Below are 13,275 nucleotides of genomic sequence, written 5' to 3'. Positions count from 1 at the left end.
TCTGATCCAAACTGGGGAGAGCCTGCCTCCATCAATTGTAGGTAATACAGTGACAGTGAGTAAGTACCTCATACAACCCCACTTCAAAACATCCAAACTATCCCTTTGAACAGATTTTTCACGACACATTACATTTTGTCTTTAGACTACAGGCTGAAATTATGTTACGCAATTCTTTAACAGCATTTCTTGTTTAAATGTCACTTCAGTGCAGAGACAAAACAGAAAGTGAGTGTGAGAGAGTGCACACTGACCTTGTGGATCTGCTTTATAAGCACCTCCTTGAGAGAAAAGATAAAGTCAGAGTGACGATTCTATTCTTTTGAAAGCACAACAAAACCCTAAAATAAAATAACTTGAAGTAATTTCAAAGAGTAAATGTTATTTCTGGAAAGCAGGCACATCACAGAAGTCTGCAATATCTTAGTCATTAAAAATAAAAAAAAAATACTTTATACAATTGATTGCAATTAGCTCTCATACTTCATCAACTGAGTGAAAAAAAGCAATGGCATATTAAATAAAAGAGATGTACATCCTCTACATACCTGAGAGACAGCTACTATGTTGGCTGCGTAGGGTGGCAGGTCATATTTGCACTCCCTACAAATTTTTTTGAGTGTGGAGACAGAAGAAACAGAAAGGTCTGGGTTCCCCAAAGCCTGTAGCACCAAGGGCAAGACACTGCTGAGCATCACCGGGTGGTCGGCCAACCATTCAGCCAAAGCACCTTGTGGGAGATAAACATTTCAGACACTGAATGAGAAACAACATGAGTGTTATGGAACTGAAACATCTCCTGTTTCCATCGTGTTGTCATAAGATTTACACTAAATCTATTTTAACTTTTTATCCCGTGTGCTGCGATCCTTTAAATCCACCCATGAAACTCACCTATAGTGAACATCACTGTGTCTGCTAGTTGGACGTTGTTGATGTTGATTCTGGGGATGAGTCCGATCAGGCCGGGGATGACGTCAGAGTAATTCACATCTATCGTCTCTGCTATGGACTGGAAGCCGTACAGTAAGGCTTCTGTGTGCTGAAGGAGGAGAAGGACGTTAGTGTATTTGCTGAGCATCACTTGATCAATATAGAATTTCAGCAATGAAAGAGTTAAAAAAAAGTACCAATAAAAGTTAAAATAACCCCAAATCAACATAATGACAGAGTTACAATCATTCCTTTGATTCCTTTCTTTGGGTTTATTTTGATTTGAGAGTGCAGACTACATGCAACATACATGTGAAAAACAGAAGTCCTGGTCTAAAAAAAAAAAAAAAAAGTTTATCAATTCCGCTATGACACATTTTCAATACCGGCTTCTGTGCAACACTCAAACACACAGAAAATAGTCCATATTTTGTCTTTGCTCGTCTGTGTACGTCTCACCCACCTGCCATGATGTGGGCTGCTCTGCATTAGTCAACAGTCTCCCTAGTTTATCATACAGGTTACTCAGCAGCTCTGCTCCCAGCATCTCATACACGTACATGAGTGTGTCTGAGATATCCACCCTGAAGGACAGGCATGCACAAACAGACATTTTAGGAGCACGCAACTTTGACACACATATCTGTTAATCTCTGCCAGACAGGTTTTGCCCTCTCAGCTGCCAGCCCAGTGAGTCTATTAGAGCAAAACACGCTCATATGCTGACCAATCATCCTGTCAGCGAGTAATTTCTGAAACACTTAACACCGTCACTTAAACACTTGCACACAACAGTGTGCAGCAGAAATAGGCATACACAGAGACTGTCAGGCATACAGATACACACACACACCTGTAGATCCTGAATTGCTCTTTTTCATCTGAGGACCAGGACGCGTACTCCTGGTCAGAGGGGAACTGAGCTTTGTGCAGCAGAACATCCACCAGCTGGAAATATACCGGCCTGTAGACCTGCAGATACACTGCTTGCTTATCCGACTCGAATGACATTATTTCATCCTGAGGAGGGAATAAGGAGAAGAAAATTGTCTGGCACATGAAATCATTTATTCACTTTACAGACCAAAAACATCTGTCACAATTCACACAGGCCATTAACACTGAGAAAACTATCAGTTATCTAACAGTGCTGGGTAATACACCGACATATCAATGCTGTGATATGAGATTAGATATTATCTGCTGTAATATCAAAAGTTGTTTACTTTTCCTGGTTTGAAGGCTGCATCATAGTAAAGTAATCAATCAATCAATCAATCACTTTATTTGTCCCCAGTGGGTCAGTTAGTTTTGCAGCAGTGGGAGCAACACAAAGTACCAAAATACACAAATACACAGATACACACAGCATAATAAACACATTGTGGACATGCAAAACGCAAACCCACTTAGTCATTAAAGCACAACTCAATCGCCAGAATCAATATCGGCAATGTCCATTTCGGGAAATCATTAATATGCAAAATGTGTATATTGTTATGCCCTGGATATGTTGAAACTTTCGCTTCTCTGTGCTTCAACAATGCTGTGGTTACCATGCAGTTATGTTTAGGCACAAACATCACTTGGTCAGGTGAGTAAAGATCACGTTCTGGTTTAAAATACCCAGCTTTGGGGGCACAATCGCTGATGGAAATGTAGCAATGGCTGGCTAAAAACACTGTTTGTTGGTCTTGAACTGTAATCTGCAGCTCGGCAGCCACCTCCCCTGGTACCATGCCAACCACCATTCCCTACACCTCCTGATGACAAAGTTAGCTCATAAACACTTCAGGAACATGATATGTACGAAACACATAAATGTAAGGTCTATTGTTTGCAGAAATGTACAATGCCAACATTCTCTTATGTCAAACGGGCTGTGTATCCAGATCAGTGATCAGTATTTATCATAAATCTCACTGTGTAAATATTTGTAAAAGCACCAATGAATCAACCCTACAATACTGCAGCAATGCTGATAAAGATTTTTGGTAAAAAAAAAAAAAGTATTGTGATATTTGATTTTCTCCATCTAATATGTGACTATAGTCTGTTTGCTCAGACTTATGCTGGATAAGGTAGAAGACAAAAAGCAAATGTTTTCAGACAGGCTGTCATATTTTATTATCTGAAAACTGTAAACAAATGCCAGTGAGACTTCAGTGAGTAGCACTTCAATTCAATCAGGATGTGCAGGGAGAGATGTTTTATACAGCCTGTTTCAAGCAGCTGCCTATAGAGCCTCACCACACTACCATGTGCCGACTGGCTTTACGTGCCTCGTAAAGACGATGTTAAAGGAAAGACGTGAGTAAATCATAGCAGCAGGAACATATAAAGTACGCCTTGTTTGTAAAACTACCACGTCACTTTAACACGGATCAGATTTTAACATTCCTTACTTGTAGTGTATACCAGAAGGTGAGTGTGAGCGAGCTAGTGGTCTCATTGACCGGGTAGTGGCCAGGGATGCCTGTACAAAACATGATCATGTTGACTAAAGCCAGGAAACTCTGCCAGTGATCCACCTGCTCCAAAAGAGTCCTATAGAGCGAAAGAGAGAGAGAGAGAGAGAGGTGGGTGGAGAGAGAAAAAGAAGTGTCATTTGGCAGCAGGTGGTACATGGGCTCATCAGCACCTTTCTCTGTTTCATTGACACAGCAACACATTAAAAGTAGACATGTAACAGTCTGTCTCATGTCTTACTGTGCAGACTCTGCTTCTGCCATGACTTGTTTCGGTGCAAATGAGTGTTAAGAAATTTGTTTTTCTTATATAGTAGAGTGAGAGTTCACCTCCAAATCCAAAAAACTATTTTTCCTCTTAACTGCGGTGCAAATTATCAATCTAGATTGTTTTGGTGTGAGTTGTTGCATTGCCGGTATCGGCCTCCTCTAGAACTAGAGGACACTCGACTTATGTTGTTCAAGAAAAACTCAACAGGCATGTCTCTTTCCAGAAATCATGACACAGTTACTCAAGATAATCCACAGACCTTGTGAGCAGTTTCATGTAGGAACTATTTTCTTTCTACCGAACTACACTTGCCATCAGTATCACTGTGCAGAACGAAGTGTGCATCTACTCATGGACAAGAAACTCGCGCTTGTGACAGTGTGAGATATAAATATTAACCTTGGCTGAACTGTAATCTTAGCTAGCTCAGTGGTGCTAGATGAGCTAGCAGGAAATGCATGCTTCCTCCTGCACAGTGATACAGTTGGCAGGTGCAGTACGGTAGACAGAAAATGGATTATCTTGAGTAACCGTGACAAATGTTGGGTTTTTCAAATGAACTTCTTAGGGTGCCCCCCATAATAGTCGACCAGAAAGGTCATTAGTCGGCATGATTTTAATTGGTCACTTAGTCGCAGAAAAACTCTAGACAGACACAGGAAGTGTCCACGCTCAGCAGTCAGACAAGAGTCAGGTTAATTTCCAGGGCTGGTACCTGCGGTTATTCCACAGGCTAGTTAATAACATGTCGGGCAGGAAATCCAAAGTGTGGGATCATTTTGAGAAGGTGAAGGACGAACCCAAGGTGATATGTAAACTCATCTTCATTGGTCGACTACAAACATGACGTATCATCTGAAACATGGAAGTAGCTACATGCCCATTAGCCCACAGCGTCATTAACAGGCGGCTCGCTCAGTGTGTGACGTGCACTTGGAGATAAAATATAGGCCTATATTAATGAAGGTTCATTAGTACAGTTTGTATTTCTCTGTAATGTAGCACAGTGTTAACAATGTTACTGATACTATTCTTTCTCACACCTTCAACTCAAACCACCAAAATATATCATTTCATCATTACATTCATATCAGAAACATGCAGGAGACTAGTCCACTGATGGACCTTAATCATGACTATAGGTCAACCAGGAAAATTCTTTGTTGGAGGCAGCCCTAGTACTTCTTTTGGTGCTGAGCACCACAAGCCAAGCGCCATCTAGTTTCTTATCTTATATTGAAAAGAAGGCAGACATCTTTACAGCCGATATCTCTAACGTTCGGCAACTCACATCAAAACAATCTAGATTGATAAATAGCAGTACAGGTAAGAGGGGAAAAAATAATTTTGATTTTGGGGAGAAATGTCCCTTTAAAAACTGGACAATATTTTTATTTTGTTATTCAAATGGCTAAAACACATTTACATTTGTTGCTTTCAACATCATTGAATTACAGAATGTTTAAGTATCATCCTAAGGGTGAATAATTTCAGTCGTATATGAAAAACATTTTGACAAATATAAGTCTATAATAAAATTTTACACTGTTACAGGACTCCCAAACACACACACACCTGGAGTGGTTTTCTCCCAGTGTAACGGCGATACGGCAGATACCGTGGCAGGTCTCCATGTCTCCATTCTGAACAGCCTCTCTGAGCTGCTCCTGGAGGGCAAGCACTTGAGGAACCATTTTCAGCAAAGTGTTCACATATCTAAAACCCATGGACACACAAACAAACACAGACAGTTGACAGTCAGGAGTCTCGTTCATTTAAAGCAAATGATTGAAAGCTGCTGCACACAGTGCTGTACAAGTGAGAAGAACACAGCATGCACAGCCGGAGAGCCTCCACTGGTGAATATATAACTGACTCACACCGCTCACAGCTAGGTTGATGTATTTATTGCTCCTTCTCAAGACAAGTGTTTATTTCAAATCAAATCTCAGTCCAAGTCAGTCCAACCTCTGATCCAGCACACCCACCCTAAAAAACCCACACATATAGCAGGGAACCAGAAAATCTATTCAAAGCTCCAGCTCAGAGCTGCGCTGCTGTCAGTTATTATTCTGTCTTCTTCCTGCTGTCTCAGCCATCTATAATTCCCTCACTCTGGCTAAAACACACACATGTGCTGACACACACACAAACCTACACAGACACATTGGTGCACACACTCTGATACACTGGCTTCAACACAGACTCAGATCTGCTCATGTGACAACATCAGACAACATCCTCCTGTCATCCTTAATGACAGCAAGAGAAGGGGTGACATTTGGAGATGAAGGGCGTGTGTGTGCGCGTGTCTGAATGTCACAGAGGAGATTATGTGCATGTGTGAATGCTATAAATGTAAACCATATTATGGGTGAGTCTGTCCCAGGGGTGTTTTGTGGTATGCAGTTGGTGCTTCATCTTTCATGAGAACCTCAATAAAGACGTGGGTCCATGTCAATGAATATTCATCAATGACACAGCAAGGTTGTGTGAATTCAACAACATTTGAGAAGAAACAAAAAATAAACAAATCAACCAAAAACCAGTGACTCACAATATCTCTGAGGATCCAATCTGAAGCGCGACTGAACACTATTTCCAGTATCAGCTCATCTGTTGGTTGTTTTTTTCAAGTAATCATTCAAAGTGGAAATAAACACATTTTTTGCTTCAACTTATCATTATGAAGTTAATGTTGACTGCACAATGTAATGACTACAGAACAATGACACCATCAGCCTTCAGACTGGGTCCCTATAAGCCTCACTTTCACTTTGCAATTCTGGGTACTATCCCTCAGGAACACTAAGGCTTGATTTGCAGCACAAAGGAAGTGCGTCAACCACTGTAACAGGAAGCGAAAAGCATTTTGGTTTTCCTTCGTAGCTATCGGTAGCTATCCCAATACTATCCCCAGTAGCAGAAATGGTGGACACGGACAGTGAAACCAAAGTAAGTGTGGAAACTGGTAGTTTTAAGGCTCTGAGGAAAATGGAGAGCGATCCGGTTGTCTCTGTGACAGCAGAAGCAACAATAGTACAACTTGAAAACACTAGGTAGGAAAAGTTGTAAAGTTTTGTGCTTCTACTTTAATTCATAAAATGTCAGGAAAAAAAAAGTGTCTTCAAATTGCTTATTTTGTCCAACCGACATCAAGCTATGATTCTCTGACTGAACCAAGTGGGCCCAACCCAAGCTGTCGAGGTTCTTGCCGTGCCTGGCTGTATTTTCTCGATATACTTTCCAGCTTGAATTGGGTCGTGTGTGCCTCAGTTTCCCAGTGGTTTTTTTGTGTGCAGATCTTTTGGTAATTTAATGAATAATGTATGGCATGTGTTGCCATCAGCACATTATAACTAATAGAAATGTTGAGAGTTAGAATTAGACTTAGACAAAACACTTGAATTAGGGGCTCATTTGCATACATACTGTACAACAAGAAATTGGCAGTTCTTGTGCATAAATTGCAAGAGTTGCATTGGACTGGAGGGAAATTGTGATAAAGAGAGAGGGAGGGGCTGCAAGGCGACTTGGTTGGCAGTGTTTGTCTCATGCAGCGGAGAGCGGTGATCATCATCTGCGTGCTACATCGCTGTGGACTGCTGTACGGAGCCTGCTCTGCTGAACCTGTCGTACACGAGACGAAGAGCCGATGACAGACTCTTGAAGTAACAGAAGCACAAGAGGAAATGGTGCGAGAGAGCATGTCAGCCCTTAGCTTGTACATAGCAGTACATATTATTTCATACAGTAAAAATTCAGGTTTTTAATTGGGTCAGGCTTGGACAGAAACTATGCAGGGTCATGTAGGGTCTGGCTTGATTTTTTGGCTACAATCAAAGCTCTAACTCACAGTCCAAACCAAAAAGCTATTTAATTTATAGCGCCACAGAAAAGTCACAGATCCTCGCACAGAGAAACTGGAAACACAAAGATTTGAATTTTTGCTTTATAAATGACTAAGAATTGTTTGATTAATAAAACTGTTGTCAATTAATCTTCTGTCCATTGAAAAACAACTAGCATTAGTGTATTCCCTTATAGAACAGTCCTAGCCAACCAGCAAAAATGACACTGATATGAATGCTCTGCTCTGCAGGTTAAATGCACCTCATACCGCAGTCCTGGATAGCATTTATTATTCTAATTTCCCTCAGGATCTCTTATAATCCGAGGAGCCAGATCTGTGGTCCTGCATTATGAAGCTGAGTCCCCTACTCAGCATCCCAAACTGATTCAGCCTTCTCTGGAGAGAGCTCCACCCTGCTGAGATGTGATGTGAATGACTCTGGCCTCCATCTAATAAGCCAGTACCTGTATGTGTATTTGCCGACATCCTCTGTGTTCGGGTGCCTGAGTGACTCTGAAAGCAGCGCAGGGACCGGCTGCAATTTACTCTGAGTGAGTGACTCTGTGTGTGTGTGTGTGTGTGTGTACATGTGAATGGCAGACTGCACTCATGCACTCAAAAGATCATTCATTTTTAACAAGGTGCTTTGCAAATGCAGGTCATGCACTCTTAGCTTTGGAAGAGAGCGCTTGGTGTGTATGTGATACGATTAAAAAGGCAGAATGAATTCCTGTGTGCTTCCCCATTTCCCTCATAAGCCGAGACATTATGGAGGTTCCTCCTCTGAGACAGTCTGCTGCAGTCTCCTCTCCTCTAACTCATAGTTGCCTGTCCTCTCCTCCTTTGCTCCCTGCCCTGCTGTTATACACTTTTTCTGCCTCCTTCCTGACTCCTCCTTTATTCTCTCCCTCCATTACCCCCCTTCCCCCCTCCCACCTCTGATCCCCTCTGCAATTACTGCAACACTCCGAGACAGGGGAAATGGGTTGCCTGGCAACAGGATGCAGCTGGACCAATAGCATCCCCCCAAATGAGTTGACTGTAATGTGTTTAAACAGAGGGAGAGAACAAGAGACAGGGAGGAGGGCTTAGTACTGATGGTGAGAGGAGAGAAAGGGGAGAGGAAGAGCACAAAGAAACAGAGGCAGAGTGGGAGAACAGATAAAATAGAATAAACACAGAGAGCATAATCTACAGATGGGAAAAGGTGGGCTATGACTTCCTAGAGAGGATGGAGGAAAAAAAAAATTGCACTAGGTTTTCTAAGGGATTTCTGTTCCTCGTCTCTCATAGACACATCACAAAAAACACACTACATTAAGTAGTTAAATATGAACCATAAATCACACAATGCTCTGACTGAGACAGAGGCCAAATGTGTCTCAAGAGACACTACTAATGAGAGAGTCAAGACTTTAGGGAGGACCTGACAAACACACACCGGCAAACATGCAGGGCTGCGATCAGTATTAAGCGGAACAAAATAAGGGATAGAAAATTGTGATTTAATTGTGAGAACAGCTGAAATTTAGCGAAGAAAATCAGAAGAATCCCATCTCTCACTAACGTACTCTCTCCTACAGGAGCCCAGCAACACTTGCTGCTGGTTCTACCTGTGACTCCCACTGCCATTAATCGTCTTCCCACCATCTGCTCTGCAAAATGTGAGTGTGTTTAAACGGACTCGTCAGCAGCTACTTCACAGATCCGACCCTCTTGTCTAAGAGGCAGTGCAGAGGTATGGAGGATGAAGTCTTTCATACTTGCACACTTTCACACCTTCCCCTAACACCCTTTCTTCTCTTTGCATCGTCCCGTCACCAACGCCCTCTCCCTCTCTTTCTCTCTCTAGGGGAGGGGTAATGGGTGCCTGCCATGTCTGAATCAACCAGGGCATGATGACATCTCTCCCCAGCTCTGTAACCATAGCAACGCCAGCCAACCGAGAAATGCCGCTCTCCTCCCCCTGGCTGTCAACTTGCCCTGCATCAATCCCTCCCTCCTTCCCTCCATCCCTCCCTGATGCCCTTCCAGTGCCCACCCTGTCTGTTTCCTGCCCTTGGCTAATGCATCTTTCTTTTTCCCCCTCTGTTCTCCCTCTCTGTTCCCTCTTCTATCTCTATTCTCTTCTAGTGTAGTTTCTCCCGTCATAACCATGACAAGCTTTCATGCCATACAGTATCACTATTTCTTTTTTTCTGCCTTTTTTGGGGGTTGTGAGTGCGTACTGTCGCACATTTGTACACACCTTTGGGAGTCGGGCTGTGAGATGGCGTTGACTATTGCCTCCACCGCTGTGTCGAAGAGCTCTGGGTCAGGTAGGGCACTGAAGCAGTCGTGCACCAGGCCTTCACTTTCACTGAGGGGCACATCCAACAGCACCCAGGATGACAGGCAGCGCAGCACGCGAGCTTTCACCGCCCCGGGGCTGTCCGTCCTTCGCAGCAGTTGCTGGAGTAAGGGACACACTGACCCCCACTCCCGGCCCAGGGCGCCCCGAACCTAGAGGGAGGATGATAATGAGGGTTAGACTGCAACTGTATCACCCATGTGCGATATGTTCTTCAGTGTAATGAACAGACTCAGTCTGAGTTTTTCAGTACTGGTGCCATAAAGATACCCGTGTTTTAGCACTGACACAGATATGATGCTTTGTTGATACCTTACTTTTTGGAACATAAATAAATAATCAATTATATTTCATTGAAAAACTTTTTAGTCTAACAAAAAAACCACAAACCTCCCAAACATTTCTGTTCAATGCAAGCAGCTGTACAGTAACTTCACCAGCATTAAACAGTCCAATATGACTAAACTTATGATTTAGATCAAATATCTGGAAGCTACTGATTGCAAGATTCAGAGCCTGTTTAAACCTGGTATTCACAAGCATTTTGGGCAATACGATCACAAGTGAACAACTCGAAATATAAGTGAGGGGACGCATTTGACCACACCTTTCGTAGTGCAAACGCTGTGTCCTGATGCATCCTCGACAAGCAGGACATATAACTTGTCCATTTTACAATGACTAAAATGACTGGATGAAGTCCTGCATGACTGCTGACTGTTTTGCCCCATGGAAGAAGATGTTTTGATAGATTAGATTTGGCTTCTGAATATTAATATTTGACTATTCATTCCTTTTTTTCTATACTAAGTTTGAGAGTTTGAACAGGGTTCAGCTGGATGTTCAGTGTTCAGTTGACTACGGAATTTCCGACTGATGATTTGAATCTCAGACTTCCAGGCAGCAGCCCTACTGAAAATACCTTGTGATAACAAATGAATTAAAAAAAAAAAGAAAAAAGAAAACCTGCAAACATTGAACAGGTGGCCATAACCACCTGCAGAGGCGGGGGAAGGTGGTACCTGCAGACATACCTGTCCCTTTCTGTACTGTGGCAGGCGGCTGGTCTGGAACTCCTCAGGCAGAACGGTGAGCAGCTCCAGTAATGCCAGGCAGCGTGCCCGCCCATCCACCCCTCCTCCCTCCTCCTGGAACACCCGCACCATCTCTGCCACTGCGCCGGGCCAGGCCTCAGGCATTGTGTTGAGTGCCAAAGAGGCCAGGGCCACACATAGCCGGGTGAGCACCATCTTGGAGCCGGAGGAGAAGCAGGCAATCTGGGAGAACAGCTGGGTCTTCAGAGACTCGTACTGGTCTGTGGGGATGTCTGACCAGTAGCGTGAGATCTTGGTGTGAAGTGCGCTAGCGCCAAAGTACTGGATCTCTGGCACCTGTGAGAGATGACATTTTGATGCAAATGACGCAAACACTTGTGTATGTGTGTGTGTGTGTGTGTGTGTGTGTGTGTCTCCACATGAGATATTGTGTGTCCACTGTACCTTATCTGGGCTTAGTAGGGCCCAGCAGAACTGCCAGGCCTGAGGCGAGACCTGAGCCTGCATTAGCCATTTCTGGGCTAGATTCTTGTTTTCTATATTGGGATCGTAGTACAGCTGGTGGAGGGCCTGGAAATAAAGACGACAGAGGAGAGTAAGGAGAGAGAAGTCAAAGAATGCATACAATCTGTGGATCGTTAAACCACGAGAGGGTTGAACAACTATGTAAAAACAAACTCAATTTGAGAACTGTTTGCAACTACACTCCAAACATTCACAATTGTGGATGTCAGAAATAACAGAGGAGTAGAGAGAGGAGAAGCACGGTCCTTTGAGCGCTTGTGTGGTGGGAAGAGCTGGTTACCTTGAGAAAAGAGCATCTTTTCTCACTCGCAAACAGGCAAGCACACAGACACGTAGTAGACAGCTTACCTCGAAAACCTGAACAATGGTGAAAGCAATGACCTGAAAACAGCACTCTCTGAAGTACAGCTCTGAGTAATTTGAGTACTTGAGTGCAGAGAGAACAAGAGGGAGCAAGCCAAAGAGAAAGAAGATAAAGGATGTGTATGAGAGAGGGAAATAAAAGAAGGGGAAAAGGGAGCATTAATTAAACAGACACCTCTAATCCTGGCAGTGCCAGAAGAGAGGTTTAGGCACTACTCTGCAAAAAAAAATCCTGTTTTTTCTCTCTCATTCTGTCTCACACACAAATACACACACACAAGTACATGCTCGCTGAACTAAAACTGCTGGCAGCCAGCACTAAGTGTCTGACAAGCAACACAGGAAAAAAAAAAATCTATTCAGCGAGCTTCTGATCCTTGTCTTTACCCCTGAAGCCTGCACACATAAATCCCTCCACCAGCAGTCATTCTCTCTTCTTTCTTCCTTCTCATTTCTCCCTCCAGCCTAAACTGTCCATCTAGTTTCATTCCATCCCTCAGCTCTCTCTCTCTCTTCATCTCAGTCTTCTTCTAAAATCTACATTTCTCCCCATTCCCTCATCAGTGAAGTTTAGGTTCTCAAACAAGGGAGGATGAATAATACTGGGAACTGCAGCTGTAGAGAGAACATTCGGGCAGCGTCAATGCCTACTGGAAGCAGACAGTCTCAGGTGGTGTTCTCTCTCCGTCTGTCATCCTGCAACACAATTATCTGTCTCTACTTACTGTACCAGAGTGCGAACACGACTGGCTAGGTGTTAATGAGCTGATTGTTTGTAGAGAGTCAGGTGGCATTTGTACATGTGTGAGGGACAGCTATAGGTGCAGACACAGTATATGCAGCGTGTGCACGTACAGTATATATGTGGCTTTGACTTAGCATGAAGGTCTCTGTAGTCCACTAACATCTATCACAGTCATGTTGTACTTTTTATGAGAATCTAAGCACTTTCAAAACTGTCAGAAGGAAAACCCCTGCACCTATGAAACCAGGTGTTTCTTCTGTAAATGTGAACAGATTACTACAGACAGAGCTGCATGACTGAACTCGTGAATATGAATGTGTTATTGTGTTGCGATTCGGCAAGGTCTTTCTATGGATCATTATCATGCCTTCATTCTAAAAAGCGTTAGGATGTTTTTTGTTTTTTTTTGTGAGTCAGCTCCACTCTACCCTTTCTGTAAACGAAGCTGTGATATCCGAGTTCAAAGCAGCAGCGGATCATTACCGCAGTCCACTGTGTGATCGCAGACCTCTCCTCATCCAATCCCAAACAGCACTGTGTCTGTGTCTGAGCGTGTCTGTCCCTCCTAGGTTTATTATCAAAGCACAAGACACAAAACAGTCTGTTCATTTTGCTGCTTTAATCTTCTTACAAAGAACCACCGCCTGTCTCCTCCTAGAAATCACGCCAGACATGCAGCAGTTATTTCCACTAACTAACTATAATTGCCCAT

General features: G+C 43.2%; 1 protein-coding gene across 4 annotated transcripts in view; it reads right to left on the bottom strand.

Annotated features, from left to right (window-relative positions):
* LOC125895919 (importin-13-like) overlaps positions 1 to 13,275 on the bottom strand; it is a 36,933-nt gene that overhangs the window by 18,942 nt on the left and 4,716 nt on the right. For all 4 annotated transcript variants that reach the window (XR_007450223.1, XM_049588149.1, XM_049588147.1 and 1 more), the window contains exons 3-12: positions 11,375 to 11,500; positions 10,910 to 11,266; positions 9,774 to 10,027; positions 5,248 to 5,388; positions 3,339 to 3,480; positions 1,787 to 1,953; positions 1,397 to 1,517; positions 895 to 1,042; positions 549 to 730; positions 255 to 281 (exon numbers count right to left, since the gene is read on the bottom strand). Coding sequence is in view for 3 of the 4 variants with exons in the window: in XM_049588149.1 (XP_049444106.1) it covers positions 255 to 281; positions 549 to 730; positions 895 to 1,042; positions 1,397 to 1,517; positions 1,787 to 1,953; positions 3,339 to 3,480; positions 5,248 to 5,388; positions 9,774 to 10,027; positions 10,910 to 11,266; positions 11,375 to 11,500 (1,665 nt within the window). In the remaining variant the exon portion in view is untranslated. The remainder of the gene's footprint in view (positions 1 to 254; positions 282 to 548; positions 731 to 894; positions 1,043 to 1,396; positions 1,518 to 1,786; positions 1,954 to 3,338; positions 3,481 to 5,247; positions 5,389 to 9,773; positions 10,028 to 10,909; positions 11,267 to 11,374; positions 11,501 to 13,275) is intronic.

Source organism: Epinephelus fuscoguttatus, linkage group LG10, assembly GCF_011397635.1.
Source record: "Epinephelus fuscoguttatus linkage group LG10, E.fuscoguttatus.final_Chr_v1".
In the NCBI taxonomy this organism is placed as follows: domain Eukaryota; kingdom Metazoa; phylum Chordata; class Actinopteri; order Perciformes; family Serranidae; genus Epinephelus; species Epinephelus fuscoguttatus.
The sequence above is the reverse complement of the archived record's forward strand: the minus strand, read 5'-3'. Positions and strand labels throughout refer to the sequence as shown.